A 21,238-nucleotide genomic window follows, 5' to 3' on the forward strand; every position below is an offset into this window, starting at 1 on the left:
TATACGTGCTACATTGTTTCCATGTCACAAAATAGACACACCCTATGGTGTGTGAGAACTATAGAGACTGGCAAATGTAGTTTAATAGTAAGGTGATTTGATGGAGCCCATATGGTCTTTCATTTGTATCATTCTCCAACAGAGACCTTGAGATTTAAACTCGAATGTATGGATTAATAAAAACATGGGCAATTATTTACACCAATATAAAGATTAATACAATTGAGAAATGTATATGTATTGACAAAAGCCTACATATCTTTTGGCCTATATAATGACAAATGGAAGATAGAATATTGACAAAAGTATGAATATCCTTTGGCCTATATGATGAGAAATGTATTTGAAAAAGAGGGTGAAATATTACATTTTGTGGACTATAAAGCTTTGATATTACTTTCGAAACGATACATTCAAAAGCAATAAATTACTTGATCAAAACACACACACACACACACACAATTATTGACTTACCCTCTCTGTTTCTTTATTATAAGCAATTCATTGTCGTCTAAAGCAAAACGCTAATAAGAAACAACGACTTTATCAATTTATTTGAGATAACTTGTTCAATCAGTCGAAGTCAGTCATTCTCTCTCTCATCCTCATGTAATCAAAATACTCTCTCCTTTTCACTTTCACTATCGAACTATTCCAGTGTGAAGTTATTTCACAAAATGCTAGTGAGAAATGCAGATGTCGAGCATGAAGTTGACATGATCGATACATTCAATGTAACTTGTTTGATCAATCGAAGCTATTAAGGCTATCAACAGAAAGATACTGGGTTCAATATGTCCCGACCTTCACACGCATGAGTGTAACTGCCATGGACACATTGATCACACCACTTGCGAGCTTGCCAGTTCCTTTTTCTCGCGTGATCTAGATAACATCAATTCATGTAGGAGTCAACATAGATTGACGGGTGAGAGTATGTAGCTATACCTAAAGGGCCCAAACAAAGAAAAGCAATTATGCTTTCTCTCTCTCTCTCTCTCTTTCTCTCTCTCTTGTGAAGCATCTCTACAGAAGGAAAAATTAGCCCTTTGGAGGCTACATATGTAAAATAAGCAAATATTTCCTCTTTTGAATTATTTGTTTTGCTATTTTAAAGCAATAGCTAATTCGGAGAAAAAAAAAAAAAAACAAAAAACAAAAAACAAAACAAACGCAAATACAAAATCTCTTGAGGAAACGAATGAATCTATTTGTTCTTTATGAGCGGTCAGATTCTCTGCAGAAGAAAAGGGAGAAGAAGAAGAAGAAGAGGGATTCCATTTGCGTTTCCTTTGATCTCTCTTTAAATCATAATAGAAAAAACAGAGACATACACACATAGTATATATATATGTAACTTTGATGCAGAGAAACTGCTAAGTTTCTTAGCGTTACAAAGAAGCAGGACAAGGGAAAAGGAACAGAGATTCCCAATTGGGTTTTATTTTTATTTTTATTTATATGCACTTTTCCCTTAATCTGTCCCCACACCGTAAATAAACAGAGATATAAGCTGGAAAAAAAAGTGCGAAATTTCTCGGAAGGTCAAGAAGAATAAGAATAAGAAGCAGCAGAGATGCCAATTGTAAATCAAACAGAGATCTGAAATAGTAGAGATTTTCTCAATCTTCAATCTATCCACAATTGGTTTCTCGATCATGGTTTGGATTCAGTAGATTAGTTATATTGCAAAAGTTGCACAACAAAATGGGTAGTAAGCTCAAGAAATTGCTTCTAGGAAGCTCGGCTATGGTGGCCATAGCCTGTGGTGGTTATGCGATTGGTTCAAAACTGCAAATTTTTGATGATATTGATAAAATAGAAGCAACCGAGAGATGGAAGAAGCGGATAGAAGCAAGCAATTATATGGTGCCATCTAGAGCATCTCAGCTCTCTAATCTGAGAGAAAGTAGCCCTTCTTCACCTCTAGATTTACTCATCATTGGAGGTGGAGCAACTGGATGTGGATGTGCTCTTGATGGATCCACCAGGGGTCTCAAAGTAGGTCTCGTCGAAAGAGACGATTTCTCTTCGGGTACCTCTTCTCGATCAACAAAACTGGTCCATGGAGGTAAGCTTTTTTATGTACTCTCTCTTTTTACTGTTTTTCTTTTGTTCTGGTTTGATTTGAGGCGGATTTTGTTAAGGTATTAGAGAAACAGAGTGTATGCGCGTGTATATGTATATATATGTATATATATTGATAGATAGATAGATAGATATGCCATTGTGCACAGGTTTGATCAACCCTAAGAGAGGGGAAACACTCATGGTATGCTTAGATAGTCACAATTAATCGTTAGATGCCTAGTCCCTAATTAATTCTGAGTTTAGAGGGAAACAGCAATGGCATCTTGATTAGATATATAACCCTTATATGCCATACTGCATGATTTGAGAGAGAGAGAGAGAGAGAGAGAATTAGAATTTTTATTGTCTTTAAAGAGGCTGATTTTGACCTATGGGACCAGAGTATACATGTGTTCGTGATATGCGTCTCCTTCCTAAAAAGGGGTATTCATACATTGAAGCACAATGTCTCTATGCGTGAATAAGGCATGCACAAGTAGAGGGAGAGAGAGAGAGAGAGAGAGAGAGAGAGAGAGAGAGAGAGAGAGAGAGAGAGAGAGAGAGAGAGAGAGAGAGAGAGAGAGAGAGAGAGAGAGAGAGAGAGAGAGAGAGAGAAGAGAATACACATCTGTTTTCCTAGCTTATCGTGTTTGCATAAATATGCAGTTGGCATGTAAGGATTGCATATATATAATTGTGCCCTTATGCTTTAACAAGATGCCATTTTATTTGGAGAGCGAGAACTCTTCCTTCCCATTTTTCATGTACCACAAAAATGGGAGACTATTGTGTAGCACAATCTGCAAAAAGCACTCTTTTTAAGTATCACTTTGAGGTGGCATGTGCTGAATGACAAAATGTCTAACGAGTTATGGTATTGTTTGCATATTTTGATTATCAGGGGTTCGATACCTTGAAAAGGCGGTTTTCCAGCTTGATTTAGGGCAACTCAAGCTTGTTTTCCATGCTTTGGATGAACGATATCACATGCTTCGGAATGCACCTCATTTATGTGCTCCTTTAGCCATCATGACTCCTTGCTACGAACTCTGGGAAATCCCTTATTATTGGTCAGGACTCAAAATGTATGACTTAGTAGCTGGGCGCCAATTGCTTCATCTTTCAAGGTTTTATTCTGCTGAACAATCCAAATCTCTCTTCCCAACACTCTCTCAGCAGGATCATGGAAGGAGCTTGAAAGGGACAGTTGTGTATTATGATGGTCAATTCAATGATAGTAGATTCAATGTTGGACTTGCTTGTACAGCTGCACTGACAGGAGCTTCTGTTGTTAATCATGCTGAAGTTGTTGCACTTTTCAAAGATGAAAATACAGGGCATGTCACGAGAGCGCGTGTTCTTGATCATCTTTCAGGTTCTTTTATTCCTCCGGATTTAATTATGTTGAATCTTTATGTATTTATGATTCTTTGGTCACAAGCTAGATACATAATATTGATTGGGACATGATTTCCAAGTTACGTAGTTGGGTTTAAGATATGTGAAATGATTTCCAAGTAATTTCTTTATGGAGAATACCAAATAGCTTCAACCAAATAGCAGTATAGAGGTCTCATGATCTTAAAGCACATGGTTTCCATGATATCCCATGGAGGATGTTGAAGTATTTTGTCAAGCAATAGAGCTTTTTTGGTGTTTATATCTATTTTCATTCATGATGCGGGAAAATGTTGGCAAGGTGCATAACATGAAAGTCAAGATGCATACAATGTTCGTGGATGCTGAACTTCATGTTCTTCACTTGTATGTCCCATGCATATTTCTCCTCCTTGGGTCATGGAGAAAATGTATTTATGGGTAGTAAATGTTTCTGGCAATTGAAGCTTCTTGTTAAGCTCATAAGTTAGGAAATAATGAGTTACATTATCAAGCTCCCTTCTGCCTTTCACTGTAATGCTGATTTGTGTCCAGCCTGAGGAAACCTTTGCATGCCTCCGTTACCCTTTAGGAGACCAATGCCCCATAGAAACTGTTTGACTGGGGACTGTTCCTTGGCCTCTTAACTATCGATGCAAAGTTAGAATCCTAGCCCTTCCAGAGTGGTATTTCCCTGATGGCTCAGGAGGGGCCCTCCCTGCCTTCCACCTAAGCTGTCCAAGAAGAGCTCAAAGTCAGTTTGGGATATGGATGTTGTCATTAGATTATGCCATGCACTTGAAACAAATATTGGTCTGAGTGAGCTGCTTTTGTTCCAACAAAGAAAAACTCTAATCTTGATTCTGTCCCATGGAGATCTCGAAGTATTTTCTATCATCACTTATATAGATACTTTTTATTTATATAAGAGATTGCATCCCTTTAGAGTGGTGATAATGACTGAAAATGTGAATATTATATGCACACATTGTAATGCATGACTTAACGTTTGACTCCTGATGTGTTTTTCATCTATGACTGAAAGCAACATTTTGTTTACAGGAAAGACATTCGATGTGCATGCTAAAGTAATAGTAAATGCAGCAGGGCCCTTTACTGATGAAATTCGAAAACTTGTAGATAAAGATTCCAAGCCCCATATTTCACCCAGCAGTGGTGTACATGTTGTTCTTCCAGATTATTACTCACCTGATGGGATGGGTCTGATAGTACCTAAAACAAAAGATGGAAGGGTTGTGTTTATGCTTCCATGGCTTGGGAACACCGTTGCTGGCACCACAGACTCTAGCACAAAAATTACCATGCTGCCAGAACCACTTGAAGAAGAAATTCAATTCATTCTGGATGCTATTAGTGATTACCTATGTGTGAAGGTAAGCCTTTTGGCCAGAGTATAAATCTTTATTTTATTGAGGAACTCTTTCTCACTGTGTCTATTTATATATGTGCATATTACACACATTTTTTAGAAATGCCAAAATTGGGTTAAAGCCCACCATGAAATATACAACTTGTAATCATATGAAGATGTCTCAATACTCATTATTTAGAACCTGGTATGCAGTCACGAAATTTGAATTGATGGAAAATTGTATGAAAGTTTAAGGATATCATTGAGAATATGTATTTTGATACCTTTACTTTTATCAATAATTGCATAAAGGCACTTTGTTTTTATCAAAAGTGAATGTATGAGGATGGCTGTATGTGGTCTTACAAGATAAACTGTAGGATGATGGCATTAAGGCTAATTGTAAGATGAAGTGAGAGAGAACACACTGCAACGTAACATGATTTTAGAAGTAAATATAGATGATCATCCTTACATGATCCCAGGTACGGCGAGCAGATGTTTTATCTGCTTGGAGCGGTATCCGTCCTCTTGCTTCAGATCCATCATCAAAGACCGAAAATATTTCTCGGGACCATATGATCTCTTTGGGGCCAGAGGGGATGGTGACCATCACTGGTGGAAAGTGGACAACCTATAGGAGGTTAGATATAGTCTAGAAAATCAATTCTCATTCCCTTTATTTAGTGATATGCTATTTTATGGTACTAATAATGTGTCATATTGAATGAGATGTTATTGGACAGTATTGAATAATATATTATATTCATGATATTGTTGTTATGGTTATACTAACAGTAAGTTCCTTTACCAGCATGGCTGAAGATGCGGTAAACGCCGCCATCACATATGGAGGTCTTAGCCCTTCCAATAGTTGTGTAACAAAAGAACTAAGATTGATTGGCGGAGAGGAGTGGGATCCCGCTTTATTTACTGTGTTATCGCAAAACTATGTTCGCATGAAAAAGAGCTATGGTGGCAAAATTGTCCCTGGTGTTATGGACACTTCAGTCGCCAAGCATCTCTCTCATTCATATGGTGGTTTAGCCAACAGAGTAGCTGAAATTGCTCAAGTATGCAATCATTTTCTTCCTTAGAATATTTCCCTTCCATTTCACAAGCATGCAAAACATCAAACATCTCAATGTAAGTAATTGTTCATTCCATTGTTTTTCTTTTTCAGGATGAGGGTCTCGGAAAGCGTCTTGCCCATGGTTACCCTTATCTGGAGGCAGAGGTGGCATATTGTGCAAGATACGAGTATTGCGAGAGCGTAGTCGATTTTATTGCACGGAGGTCAAGGTTAGCGTTTCTCGACACGAACGCCGCTCGGAAGGCAGTGCCTCGTGTCATAGAGATTCTCGCATCCGAACACAAATGGAATAAAGATAGAAGAAAATCGGAGATGGCTGAAGCGATGGCATTCCTCGAAACGTTTAAATCGTCTCAGAATGCGCAGTTCAATGATGGAAAGCATTGAGAAACAAACGTTTTGTATAAAATGAGGTTGTCCAATAATAAAGCGAAATAAAATTCAAACCCTCAAAGAGAATGAATGAGGATTTGGAAATGTAAAAAGGAGTGCCTCTCTAAATGGGGCAAGCCATGCTCTAGTACTTCTACACACAATTTGTATGTTTCCTCAAACATTATTTTAGCTAATACATGTACATGTAGTTTAATTCTAAACCATATATTTTGCATATGCATACTAGTTTGAGTCTATTTTGTTTTACCTTAGTATTTGCTACTTTCTTTTTCCTTCTGTACACAACGCACCTCAATGAGATTTTGTTGTTAGTGCCACTTTCAAACCTTCCATAAACCTGAGTATCAAGTTGTTTCATTATGGCAAAGTCTTTTTTATCTATCTAGACTTACTCTTTTCGGTAACAGAATGCTGAGATGAAAGAAAACAATGCAGACCTTCCCTTTTGGACCAAATAAATGCATGAATTGGATATGAACTGTTTATAAATGTTAGTCATGTAAAAGCGAGAAATTTTGGATGAATTGAGCGGATACCATATCATTGCTTGGGTAGCACATATATTGAGAAAATGGGAATGAATATAGCATACAATTGCTAGAATGGCATTGCTTTACTAACTTCTAAGGAGGGTTTTCACCATAGGCATTTGGGGAGAATAACAAGGACTTAGGGGCAACAATTATTTATGCAATTCTAATATGTGTATAGATTCAATTATGCATATGTTTTTTCAGAAATATGTCAACTATAATATCTTACCATGAACATATAGTGCCATTGGCTCTCCAAGAAATATGATGAGCACTATGAATTGGTAACTCTTTGGGAGTTTCAAACCTAAACAACTCTAAACCCAACTATTTAAAAAATATTAAACTAAAGTGAAGTATAAAACCTTTGGGCCAAAACTCTTCAAACAAAACCACTCAAGGGATTTTCAAGCTCAAACCCAAAAAGATTCATGAGACCTACACACCCTTAAGCCATTAGGCTGCCGCTTCATGGTTTAGCTTTGGCTCGAGCCAACTTATCGACGACATTATACTCTATTTTCAACTTTTCAAGAAAGGTTTATTGTTTTAGTATTAAAAAATACTAAAACTTACAAGAATTGTTATGATTCAAAATTTAAACTTAATAAAATATCACGTAATTTATAATATGTATAATAATATTTCAAAAATGTTCCCATAACCATTAAGCCATTCAGTTGATAGAGGCTTAAATTGAACCAAACCTAACCCTTTAACCGCCAAGCCAAACCAAACTCTTTACAAATTCCTAAATGTGAACCAAACCTCTTAAGCCCAGGTTTTACAATTCAACTAAATTTTTGCCAATTCCTACAAATCACATTATTTTGTTTTGAAATGATTGTCTACAAATGCCATGTTGGTATATCTTGGATTTGAATGTTCTAGGTAATTTATGTCCTTGCTAATATTGGACTTCAAAGTTTGAATTCTATGAATGTCATGACCAAGAGTAGCATTAGGCCATTTTTTAGATGTATGTAGGTATGGATGTAGACAAACTGCCTTAATGTTGTATGGTGGACATGCATAACAACCCTCACACATGGGACCTATTGTATAAGGGCATGTTCCATGGTTGGGAGGACATGCCTTTGTGAATAATCTACTTCTTATTCTTCATCATGACACAAGTCATCTATTTTGAGAGAGAGAGAGAGAGAGAGAGAGAGAGAGAGAGAGAGAGAGAGAGAGAGAGAGAGAGAGAGAGATTTTATTATTGTCTTCAGAGATAAAATAGGACCCATCATCAAAGACAAAAAATATTACATTTCACGTAATACATGCAAAAGTGAGTAGAAACTCTCGATGTTCAAGAACTTTACCAATGAATATTGCAATTGAGATTGCGCACATCGTGACAATGAGAGAAATTCATGCAAGTATTGGGTTTGGTCGAAGTTGTGTGGAAAGCATAGTCAAATGTGATAAAAGGCAAGGCATTGTATCAAAGTGTGATACGCAAACTATTGACTTTTTTCAGGCAAAGTGTGCATAGTCAAGTACTCCCATCACTTGTGCCCTAATGCCCTGCCCCACATCACAATGTGTGAGTGGTAAGTCACATTGAGAAAATGGTTCTAATGGTACAAAATGAGATGGGATCTAACATGTATTGATGTGTGTGGTTTTCTCGTGTAGTGAAGAATATGGTTTTGTAGTTAGGTGCAACATATGTAGTATACCGTGTGAAGCATGAGCCTACACATTTTCCCCATGTCATGACGACTCCCTCTAATTGCATCGCTTGAAGTCGTTGGAGATTGATGTGGCTGATTCTCTTGTGCCACAACTCAATGTTCGTCTCGATTTTGAGACCTTTGACATACATGGACGATTTTACCTCGTCCAAATCGAGAATAAACATTCAATTGTCTTTTCTTCCTCCAACTATGAGTCAACCATTCTTTTCAATAAAGCATCCTCCGTTGTTGAAACAGACTTGCATGCCTTGCTCCACGATTTGGCCGACCGAGACCAAATTCTTTGTTATTGTAGGAATGTGGAAGTCCTTCTTGATGCAATTGTTTTTGCCGTCTTTGCCGAATGGAACATTGTCGATGTGCCGAATGGGATGTGTGGTGTCGTCTCTCGTCTCTATGTAGCCGGGTTGACCCGACGTTCTTAAGTCACGAAACCATTCTTGGTGTGACGTCATATGATTTGAGGCACTAGAGTCGACGAACCACACGTCTTTCGAATTGGAGGTGCTAGTGGATTCAGATTCCGACATAGAGTTAGCCTTATGTCGCATGATGAACAATCTACCATGGTCTTCAAGGTCGGAGTTGGTGGCATAGTTTGTGAGTTGTTGGCTTGTGGAAGTTGGCTCACTTTTTTTTCTTTCGGTACTCCTCTTCATAATGGTTGATCTTCCCACAATAATTGCAAGTAAGTGGCATGGTTTGCCGACCTTGTTTGGCATGGAAGCTCACCCTTCTTCCGAAGGTTCCTCGAAGGCTTCCGTCTTCTTGTCAAAGGTTTGCGTTCCCTTCGTGAGATGGGCCAAATCAACCTTTTCTACTATTGTGACCTCGTCCTCGACCACCATTCGAATTCTAGAAGGACATTTGTCCTTCTAATGTCTTACTCTTGGTTCAGACGTGGTTCTCTTCAATCAATAACATTGATTGAAGGTCAAAGAATGAAGGAGGGTTTTCTCTCGCCAAGATTGTTGTCCTTATCGGATCAAACCGTTGTGCAAGGTTGCCCAAGCACACTTGCACCATTTCGTCCTCTTCAATGTTTATGTTGATGGAGCTAAGTGAGTCACAAATGCTCTTGATCTTGATGGTGTAGTCTGACATAGACAAATCCTTTTGTCGTATGTTGTTCAACTCTTGCCGGAGTTAAAGTTTGTGGGTAGTTGTGTTGGCAACGAAGGTTTTCTTCAAGTTCTCCCACACTTCTTTAGGCGTCTTGGTGGGGTCTTGGCGTCTTGAATGTGGCTAAGCATGTGATCATGGACACATGTTGCAAAACAATACATTACCTGACTTGCTCCTTGCTCCCACGTTGGGTAGTGGCATTTGTGATGTTGGGTTTATTTTCAAGGGCGTCGTTGATATAGCACCAATACCCTTGGCCGACTAGGTATTATTTCATCTTATACTCCCACGATGAAAATTTGCTCCAATCTAGCTTTTCACTAGGGAGTGAGCCACCCATTAGTGCGTTCATGTTGATATGGTGTGTTCCTTTTTTACTTTTCTTCCTTCGGTCACGTCTATGTAGCAACACTACGATCGCGGATCGCTAGATTTGTCGTCGACGTATTGAACATGCAATCATTATGAGTTGGGTGGGCTTAGTGGAAATGCTAAACCACACGCTTTGATATCATGTTAATAATTAGGTAATTAACTAAGGGTTAACTAGTATCTAATTATGTGAATAGTTAATCATGTATGTGATTAAGCAGTGGAAGATTATGTGATATGTGTGTGTATGTGTGTGTGAGAAAGAGAAAGAGGAAGTCACACGTATGAACAATAAGATAAATGGGAGATGATTAACAAGAGTGTAGTTAAAGTCCTTTCTCTATATTAATAAGCATCAAAGAACAAAGATACCCACAATGAGGTATATATACATCTCATGTGGAAGGGTGCACATGTGTGAGGAGAATATAGGTACAAGGATGTAAGTCCTGTATTCAATGAACTTGGTAATGGTGGATCTAGAATGTATCCCCACTTAAGTACAAAATCCTATTTAAGACTTTAAGGTCATCAACATTTCTAATTAAATTCTAATTATGTAAGAACTAAGTTACATGGTTAACTAAATAACTAAACCTAGTTGAGCTTGATATCTCAACATATTGGAAGTGTCAATTTTGGCCCTTTCATGTACAACTCAAAGTGATGCAATGTATCTTGATACCCATGTTATTATCTTTTTTACCATTACTTCCTTGGACAAAGAAGGCATTACAAATATTGTTGCAACCTCTTCGGTTCATGTTGTGGCGGAAGGGAGAAACAATGGGAGTTACATGGATTTCATAGGACCATTTGGCTAGCCCCAAACAGTTAGGTGGTGCAACAATATTAGATTTGGAAATGCATTTGATGGCTTGTAGATTTGCATTATTACAAGATATGTGTCAACAAGATAAACCATGGATATGTATGATGCAATATTTTATCAAAGATGATGGGTTGGTGCATGGGAAAACAAAGATTCAAGCATTGTGGTGGTCATTACTCAATGGATGTATTCATGTAAAGATTCGACATTTTGTATGCGGACAACAATTGGTAAGGTCATGGTAAGATGCATTATCTTTTTTTGAGTGGGCACCATCAAGTGATTGAGAATTTTGTAATTCATTACAGAGTGAATTGCTCGTTTCTTCTCGAGTGTTGTATTGGCATGGAAAAGAGAAGCGGAGATCTCAATTCAATCGTTTATTTCGATCGGGGGATGTACATTTGGGAAATGTGGTTGATAATGAATCTCAAAGGTTGCTAGAATTTGAAGATGTTAAATGAAGGTTATGTATTCCCCCAAAATACAGATTTATTTGGGAGAAATTACATAATATACCATTGTTGCATGGATCTTTGCCATTGAAACAAAATGTTGCACCTTGGGTGAATTGGCAGTACAGGATGGTACACACTTGTTACAACTCACTACAAATATATTGTATCATCATCCAATGACATCATTGTCTTGTCTATCTCCTAAAGCAGAAAATGTGTGGAATGTATGTAAGTCAAATGCAAGGTGGCGACAAATATTACAATGTGGTTGGCATTCCTATTTGCCATATCGTGCAAAGGTATTTCATATGGAGAGTCATGATTAGGTTCACCCTTAAAGAGACGAGGATTAAGGTCTAACATTGGTTTCTTTTGCACCATTCTATTGGAGGACAATACACATAGGTTCGTTAAATGTCCTATAACGTGCATCATTCAGAAGTACTTATTGAACATTTGGCAAGTTTTAACCTGTTGTTTTCTGAGGACTCAACAATGGTTTTTTTCTCGGTATGTTCAAAATGGTCCAAATGACGAGATGGAGATATTGTTCCAATTTTTACGAGATTGGGGACTACAACACAATTGGAATATGTGTAATGCTTTCATGTTTGATAATAGTCATGGGGTGAAAGCCTATACGAAGAAGTTGAAAGGTATGTCTTATGTGAGATTTTTGGATGTTTAGAGCATGAGGGAATCATTTCCTTAAGTGCATATTCTGGGTTTCTAATGGCATTACAATATGTCTCTCTTCTTACATAGGATGGATAGGTAGAGGAGACTAAAAAGTGTTGTAATGAATGGATTATACGTAACAATCGACAACGGTTTGGTTTGAGAGTGTCGAAACCTTACTTACTGTTAAATTTTTTTGAAACTTGAACCGAACCACTAAACCATTTGAACCGAAATTGTTTAAACCAAAACCAAAACCGTGTTAACTGAACCATTACAAAAAATCCAAATTGTTAAACCATTAAACTGTTAAAACTGCGGTTTCGTAGTTTGGTTTTGGTTTTCAAGTTAGGTCAAAATTCAAAATTTTGATTTTAAATTTATTTATTTATTCATTATTTCAAATTTAAAATTTTCAAAAAATAAAAGATTTTCCTAAAATGTGAGAATTAGGCTTAAAAATGAAAAAGGTTATTTAATAAAATATTTAAAACAATAATCAAATGGCAACCCTAAACCATCAAACAGTTTAAACCGAATCAAACTATTCACCCCCAAACCGAACCGTTAAAAAAAAGCTCAAACCAAAACTAAACTGTTTAAACCGTTAACCTATTAAGCCGCGATTTCGTGGTTCTTCAAATGCATATTCAGGTTTTTTTTAATGGCATTACAGGACGTCCCTCTCCCTACATACAAGTAATGGCATATGATATACATACATAAAAGGTAGAGGAGACTAAGAAGTGTGTTGTAACTAAGTAGATTTTACATGCAATTAGTATAATATAATTGTGTGCTTTTACCAAAGAGAGAGAGAGAGAGAGAGAGAGAGAGAGAGAGAGAGGTTTAGACTCTAGTGAGGGTTTTTGGGTGGGCTAAAAATATAAATAAAGAGAAGTATGATGATCTCTTTGAAGAAGAAGAAAGTTCGAAGCATAGTATGGTCAATAACGTACATTCGCATTCGCGAATGTTTCTACCATTCGAGAATGGTAAACACCCTCGAGGTATGGTAAATACCATACTTTTGTATTCATTATTTATTTATTACAAGGTAAATTTTGTGTTTTTTTAAAAGGTAAGAAAGTTAAGGTAAAAAGAAACATGAGAATGTTTTTGATAACATACGCATTTAGGGGTTTGCATTCGTATGAAAACGAATGTGTCGCGAATGCATTCGAGTATAAAGGGAGAGATGCCACTGCTTTCTTTATACATACATACTCTGTTTCGTTCCTTCCTTTTTGCCTGCAGAAGAATCCTCCTCTGTTGGTGTGGCCATGGACGTCTTCCTGGAGCCGAAGCTCGACCCCGATGCTCCCCCCACTCACCCCCAACAGGCTGCCAAATCCAAGTTCCAACCTAAAGCTAAACCTCGGGGTAAAGCAAGACCAAATTCAGCTGCACCTCCTCCCAAGCAAACATCTCAGGCAACACAACTGCAGGTGGAAGAAGAAGGTCCGGAGAAAGAGAAATTCGATGAAGAAGCCCCTCCGATGGTACCCGCTCACGCCCCCATTCGCTTGGATGCCGTAGATGATACACCTCCTCCTACCCTCATTACACCGAAAGCCGAGCCTTTAGAGAGCTTCCCTCTTCTCTCAGATGTATTTGTGAAGCTCGAGAAGCTCGATGATGGTGAGGATGTAGAGATGAAGCATGGAGAAGATGTGGAAATGAAGAAAGAGGAGATTGTGAAGAAAGAGGAACCCAATCCTGATCTCCCTGGTAGCCCTTCCTTTGTCGAGAATGTCGACAGCGTTGTTCGTGAGATTGATGTTTATCTTTGCCCTGGTATTGCAGATACTAAGGTATATCATATTAATATTGCCGTTTATCATTATTATTATTATCATGTGTGACTGAATTTTTCATGTTTTAATATTGATGTTTCCTGCAAATGTATTGCTGGTTTTTTGGGGAGCACATCACTTGTGGGTATATGTTGAATTTTCTTTTCTTTTCCCTACATTGCAGAATCGAAGGTATAAGTTAATTATAGTGTTCGTGTTGTTTCACTATGTGCAACGAAATCTTCCTATCTTTAATAGCACCCTACATTGATGGTTAGACTTGTTTTTCAATGTTCCTTTGTGGTTATATGGATGCTTTTTTGTTTGATTGCATCAATGTTTTTGGTGTTTTTATATTGAGTTATTTGCGTAGATATGTTTGTGTTTTTCTTGTAGTTATATTGACGTTTTTTCTATGGTTCTGGAAGCTCTATCTTTTGCAATATCCTCTACGACCACATTGGCGACCATATGGACTCGAGGAAAGATGTGATTCCGTGAGCTTCTAACCCTAATTGCACATCCATGTACATTGAAGCTCCGAGCTTATGCTTGTTTCCATTTCAGGTGAGAGTCAAGCCGAAATTGACAAAACTTGAAATGGATCTTATTGTTGATACCACTGGAGATAATTATGATCAGGATGCTGATGAACACCTACTAATTAAAAAGCAAGTAAGTGGTGTATTACAGTCATAAAATCTGGTTTCTTTACTTTGAATGGAATTTTTTTTGACTTTGATGTTTGTGATGGTGAGGAAGACATTAGGTTCATCCAAGATAGCATTGACAACAAATTATGCAGTGGGCCTCTTGCGAGGCAATCAGGTGTGTTTCTAACTCAAAATATACAGCTTCATTGGGATTCGTAACTCATCCCTGATAGGTGGTTGCACTTATCCACATATTAGATGTTTCAATGGATTGAACCTCATATCAGTGTGCCATAATGCGTGCAAGGAATATCATACAGGATTATGTGCCATGGCTCACCGATTATCCTGGCATATTTCATGAATTGTGGATATAAAAAATTTACAGAGTAGGATTTAGGCCGCATATGGAGAATATGAATAAATTTTCAAACTTCTTGTTTTGACTGTTTCCCCTAAATTGGGATAAAAGCAGCCTCATCTATGTATGGTTTCATAAATTCTTTTTGGAAATGTCTTTTGCAGCAGAGTCTTTTCCTTTCCAAATGTGCATTTTATACTTAGGCTTATGTTTTCATAAGCTGCAAACTATATTATGGGAGTCTTTTGCATGGGCTTGGGAAAATTTAATCATAAATCTATGCAAGTGAAAAGATAATTTGACTTCAATATCTTTATGTCATATGTAGTTATTTGTACTAGTTATTGGTTCGGTGTGCACAGGTCGTTTGCAATAAATTTATTCCAATATTGAAACTGATACACATTTATTTGCAGCTTCATTTTGCTCCTGTAGATGCTATTCTTCAGATGCGACCATCTATGAAGTACTTGGATGAGGCTGATGTGAAGAAGAAAAATTCAAGGAAAGTTATTGAGGATGAGGATATGGTTGATGTTGAGAATGATGATGAGGAAGAAGAGAACGAAGAGAAACCACAACTTGTAGCTTTAAAGGTTTGTGATGTTTGTGAACTCGTGCATAAAACATTACATGTTAGGCTTTTTACTTGAAATTATGTGATGGTTCATGTTGGTGCTAAAAAGTTGTGTTATACATGCCACCTAATATGTGATTTGGAAGCATTTGGGTTTGATGTATGGACATTGTGGAAGTGTCTAGTGTGATAACCTCTATGTATACAGAATGAATCCGTGTCCTCATGAATCCGTACAAAAAACAAATGATACAGTTTTCTCAAACACAAAGCCTGATGTTCCATTTGCACACATCCAACAAGATTCTTAATCCCAGAGTTTTTCATCGTGTCTCTTATTATGGCAGGTGGAGGTGAAAAAACAGGAAACAGAACGGCAAGAACAAATGAGGCTTCAGTCACATGCCCATCTAAGGCAAATTGATGCAGCTGAGGTCAGGTTTTTCATCATTTTTCCATCAATATTCAAACAGGATGATGCTTCCTAACAAAGTGCATCTTTTCTTGTCTTTACAGCCATGGATTTCACTTGAAACACATGGTACTGATAGTCCTATAACTGATCAAATTCGGCATGCATTGACATCAATAGTTGGAGATAAAATCCCATTTGGCATGCCATTGTATGATATGACGCTTTTGAGACTTTGGTTGTACTTTGAAAATCTTTAGCATTGGTATATTCTGAACATTAATTTTTTGCTTCAGAACCGAGTATATCAACCATCTTGTGCCAGGCCGTGCAAGTTTGAGTGTCTTCGAAGCAGCTGCTCATGATGCCAATGTTGATGAAGGTCTTTCAAGAAGGTAAAACCAAATTGGTAACGTAGTTGTAAGTGACAAAACATTGTGATTTTCAAGTTTTCTTCAAAGTGTGGCTAGGGTTTAATGCTATATTGTTTTCACAGACATGCATAATCATTGCATGTGAACTGGGTTTCGGTGAAACTACATGATCATGCCATCATTTTGATTGTAACCATAAGTTTTGGTTGTTGTAGCACCCAACCCAAATTTCTTTTCTATGTGTGAATGTGACCCTTTATGTACATGTTTTCGGGTTACAAGATTTGGCCATAAAGATGAAATTGGTGCCAATCTGGCCATACAGATAATGTTGGCTGCTTGGTAACAGCTTAAAGTCATCCATTGTTTTGTTTCAATCTAAAGCAAACTCATAAGCAGAAAAATCTTATTCTTAGTGTGTAACTATTGGATATATTGTGTCCTATGGCTTTTTGTGAATGGATGAATGTACAATATTAATGAAGAAAAAATCCAGCCTTGGAAAATGTTTTCCATTGTAACTTATACTATTTACCATAAACTTTCAACATATCCAGAAGAACATGAGTTTGCATGTAATTAACTTGAGTTGTCCGTTGTAGTAAATTGCAATAGCCCATTAGGTGTTTGCAGAGATTAAAAATCTTGGAGTCTTTTGCTTGTCATATTTTGCTTATTGATAAACTAGGAAAGTTTTGATAATATCGTGGGTATCCTTTCACATCTTTTCCTCTCTAACATTTGTTTTAGCACTGTTACATTATACACAACCCTGTGATGTCAGTGGTTCCTTATAAGCATCGTATTTGCAGCTTTCTGGATACTTTGCCATTGGAGCAACGTTTTGAAAAACTTTTATCAAAGGTATGCTTCTCCTTTATTACTTTGTACATGATATGTATGACACATCAGTAAAAAGTTTCTGAATTTTTTTTGGCAATACGTTCTACCCTATTTCTTCAGGGTAGGGTTCATATTTTACAGTTTGAAAGGCTCATGAAGCTGGCTCCAGCAGGTTGCAAAGAAGAGGAGGTTTTGTCTGTCCTTGATGATATGGCACATCTAGTGCAAGGTTGCTGGGTTGCAGCATCATCCCTTCGTTACACAGGAGAAATCTGTATAGTGAGGGACTATATTCTTTCCTTATTTACAAAGAGCCGAGTCATCCGCCACGATCATTTAGAAGAGCTTCAGGTACCCAAAGAAATCATTCGAGACGTGTTACTGCCTCTGGCAGTACAGAGACCTACAGAAGGTGGTTGGGAATTTCAAGAAAGCACTGATACATCCTTTCTGAAACGTCATCAAGCAGTTGCAAAAGAACAGATGCAGAGATGGACAGAAAATGAAGAACAAATTAAGTTTGCAGCCATTGGTCTTAGAATGGGAGCATCAAGCAGCAAGAACTCATCTCTTAGTCAGCATACTTCTGGGATGCTACATTCTGGCGATAAGATTGTCAATGCCATTCAGAGTGGCCTTGGACGCAACAAAACATCTACTTTCTCTGGGGAATGGACAATGTCAGAAGAGACAAGGGCTGCTCTACCGGGAGCATTACGTGAGATATTTGCAAGACACAATGTCTGCAGGTATAAACCTAAGGAGAAAACTGCAAAATGCCTTCTGTTTTTTCTTTATTCTCTCAAAATGCCTCTTAAGGTATCTGTATTATCCCAGATGCCTGTGGTTAAACCCCTTGTGAGAAATTATATGTGCTATTGGAGCAATTAAAATGGTCATTTCATCACGCTTTCCCCTCTTTTAAAGGAAATAATGAAGAGTTGGGAAGTGTAATAGGAGTTCCCCAAACTTAACTTGTTTTTATTCAGCTGGAAGCATAGGATGAATGTATCTTGATTATTTTGTGCATTACTAGTTTGCAGCTCATATGCCAAAGTTTACGTGAATTAGCAATCACAAAGGCTGCTGCACCTAATGCAAATCCAAAAGTTGTGGGAGCTGCAGTAGCAGCAGCTAAGGGTGCTAGTGCTCCTTTACCGGAATTGACAGCTGCAATAAATCAAGTTGCATCGAATATAGATGGAGTTTATTTCTTGACCAAATTGGGCAATCCTAGTCTTGATCCATTCAGGCACAATTTTTTTAAATTCATTTGAACTCATTAAGCAGTGTAAATACCTTTGAAGTCTTGCTTCTTATAGTTCTCCTGATTGCAGGGATGTTGTTATTGCTTTATTACGTGCCAAGGGGGCTACCACTGGACTTAAAAGAGTGGATATTGTGGAAGCATCAAAGATAGCTCTTAAAACTGAAGTTCAGGCCAATATCTATCAGAAGGTAAAATATTTTCCCCGTGTCTTATTGACTTAATTTGCTAAAACATCATAAGTGTCTCAATGTATAACTAAGACTTACGTATTAGATATCAGATACAATTACTTCAGTACCAAGTGAGCAGGAGAATACAAAGCTTGTGAGACATGGCGAAATTCCTATGCCAAAAAATATGAAATTCAATGCTGTCATTAGAAAGTCCGACAAACTGTAATGGAAAAAGCAGTTAGGAACCAATTCAATGATCTCAAACGGAAAACAAAGCACATGAAAGCTATCTAAAATCTTATATGAAATTGCCAAATATAATGTTCTCACTGACAAATAATGAAGCAAGCTAGTGAGACTTGACGTCTTCTGATAATAGAATATCAAATACAATGCTCTCATAGGATTTTGACAAATATACACATGATGCTCTAATATTAAGTGCCTACATGAATAATTATTGTTTATTATATCTTGACAAAATTTCATCTTATTCGTTTTGGAAGGTTTTGAAAGAGCTGTGCTATACGAAAGGTGGTGCATGGGTATTGAAACCAGGAGATGGTCGGCCGGCCTAAGCGCAACACCAACCTTTAGCATGACCAGTGATAAATGCATTTGTCAGGGGAAAATGAAAAGCTCCAGAGATGCTGATACGACATACGCATGATTTGAGAATTGTTTACATGATGCACTTGTGAAGTTTGTTGAGGAAAGAACTCAATCATATACACAAATAAGTATCAGGGAAAGCTTAAAATTGTCCACAAATTGACAAATTCAAATAAACGTTCAGGTAATTGGTTGCTATAGCTCAAGGCAAAGCACAAGGAAGACCTTCAAGATTGCCATTTTGATGATTCGGCCAAGTTATACAAAAAGAATCCCTTAATTTGTAATCCATGATACGGTATCCATACAGTATAATGTGATTATCTGATCTGTCTCTTTCTCTTGATCTAGTTCAAATAACAAGCTACTTTTGCACTGCATGAGTAGCATAAAAAATTCAAAGGTGAAGAAAATTACCATGTACATAATGCCCATTATATGATGGGCATTAACAAAATATTGTCCAAATTTTTGATTTTGGGATAATATAATCACCATTTTTTTCCACAAAGCTAATTAACAAGAGGTGCTAAAATTGTGCTATTTGGTAATTTATTTAGTTGCGGCAAGAAGAGGCAATGCTTTAATTATCAATTAATTATGTTTATTTGGTATTAATTAGCTTTCCAAGAAAGGAATGGTGATTTGATCAAATTATGAGAACAAATTGGATTATCTTTTTTGTAAATTCTTAAGAGTGATAGTAGCATAAGGTATTGCCAAGTTGTAAGGTGAGTTCAAATTGCTCAAGGAAGTCTCAAAGATCTATAGGTCTTGGGGTATGGATAGCTAGGACGAGTTGACCTTGTGTGTCAAGCACACATACAATAGTTTCGAGATGGTTGATCTCCTTGGGAGTTTCCCCTCAATAAGGTGAATTGGTAGTTGATAGCACGTGCTAACAATGGTACCGTGATGGGTAACCTCTTGGGAATTTTGTCTCATCAACAAATAGTATATTGGTATATTTCTTTTGTGGTAACCTCATGGGAATTTCGCTTCAACAAATTATAGATTGGTAAATTTCCTTTGTGTTTGGATAAGTTTGTCCCCCCAACACACACACACTTGGCAATATTATTTACTTTGTGTATTCTTGAGGCTTGTATTCTAGAACTACCGTTGGTAGATGCACCCTGGAAAGAGTTGTTGTTCAGTAAACACAAATACAAAACATCAACCATGATACACACTACTGATGTCTATTAGTAATATTTTTAAAAAACATATCCTTCCATTAGTTTAAAAAAACCATATCAGCTACAAAATACAAAATGATGGAAAGGAGATGTCTATTAATATTATTGCCTTTGTAAGCGACAAATTGTTATTGTAATCGAAAGGAATTTTGAAGCTTCCGAATTTCTTACATTTATTTATTGGTCATTCAAATTATGTGCTAGTTAATAATCAAATTGGGCTATAGCTCATTTGAATATGTAAATACCCTCAGTATACGCGCTGGTTGGAAAAGATCATATAAGAATGTCGAGATGCTTAATCAAATGTTTGTAGAAGATCACACTAGGATATGTGTTTGTTTGAATTGTGTATAATCACATTTGAATAGATGGCACTTGAATTCATTCTCTTGAATTTGTCAATTGATCACATTGATCTCATATCAATTGTCAATGTTTATTGAGATCATTCATAACGTTTGACGCTATCCCCATGCAATTTCCGTTTCCAATGATTGATGTGGGTGTGGTATGTGGCAGAGTAGACTTGTTGTCATGTTTTAGATGATTGTGCTCTGGATAATATGAAAGCTATCGGTAAACCAACAAGAGAAACCATGTGTAGGAGAGAAAGTAGCAATGTTAAATTTAGTGGATTCCAACAAATTCGAGAATATACATATAATTACAACGTAAAATCAGCATAATGTGTATAGATTTTTAGAGTCACCACATGAAGGGATACAACCAGAATGAAAACTAGCACATGGCTATCACAAGCAAGTTGAAGAGCGAACCAATTGATAGTACACAATAGTAATGTAGGGACACAAGTAGAAGTGCAAGTGTTTTCCTGTCCATTGGTTGCACTAACATACATTTCATGGTGGATAGGAGGAAGGAAACTCACTATTTGTATCAAGTTGTGAATGATCATGATGTCTATCACGAGTCTCTTGTTCCTATAAAGGCAC

At 37.2% G+C, this 21,238-nt stretch overlaps 2 protein-coding genes across 4 annotated transcripts; both read left to right on the forward strand.

Moving 5' to 3' along the window:
- Positions 1 to 1,248: 1,248 nt before the first annotated feature.
- Positions 1,249 to 6,520, forward strand: SDP6 (FAD-dependent oxidoreductase family protein). The gene is made up of 6 exons (XM_087324790.1): positions 1,249 to 2,071; positions 2,972 to 3,445; positions 4,510 to 4,841; positions 5,305 to 5,462; positions 5,634 to 5,892; positions 6,003 to 6,520. The coding sequence occupies exons 1-6, from the start codon at positions 1,708 to 1,710 to the stop codon at positions 6,297 to 6,299; spliced, it is 1,884 nt and encodes a 627-aa protein (XP_087180916.1). The 5' UTR covers positions 1,249 to 1,707; the 3' UTR covers positions 6,300 to 6,520.
- A 6,754-nt stretch (positions 6,521 to 13,274) lies between these two features.
- LOC147860619 (SIN-like family protein) lies at positions 13,275 to 19,461 on the forward strand. 3 transcript variants are annotated; one of them, XM_087324724.1, is made up of 13 exons: positions 13,275 to 13,826; positions 14,237 to 14,305; positions 14,376 to 14,483; positions 14,571 to 14,636; positions 15,239 to 15,418; positions 15,747 to 15,833; positions 15,916 to 16,022; positions 16,108 to 16,206; positions 16,998 to 17,049; positions 17,149 to 17,777; positions 18,065 to 18,280; positions 18,366 to 18,486; positions 18,978 to 19,461. In XM_087324724.1, exons 1-13 carry the CDS (start codon positions 13,296 to 13,298, stop codon positions 19,047 to 19,049), a joined length of 2,337 nt encoding a protein of 778 aa, XP_087180850.1. In that variant the 5' UTR covers positions 13,275 to 13,295; the 3' UTR covers positions 19,050 to 19,461. The 3 variants fall into 3 exon arrangements, with proteins under 3 accessions (XP_087180850.1, XP_087180851.1, XP_087180852.1); XM_087324726.1 differs by lacking the exon at positions 13,275 to 13,826 and adding an exon at positions 13,888 to 13,953; XM_087324725.1 differs by lacking the exons at positions 18,366 to 18,486; positions 18,978 to 19,461 and having other exon boundaries at positions 18,072 to 18,105.
- Positions 19,462 to 21,238: the final 1,777 nt, after the last annotated feature.

Source organism: Azolla caroliniana, unplaced genomic scaffold (assembly GCF_043228905.1).
Source record: "Azolla caroliniana isolate FFs.n. ecotype wild unplaced genomic scaffold, voAzoCaro1.0.p SCAF_9, whole genome shotgun sequence".
NCBI classification, from domain to species: domain Eukaryota; kingdom Viridiplantae; phylum Streptophyta; class Polypodiopsida; order Salviniales; family Salviniaceae; genus Azolla; species Azolla caroliniana.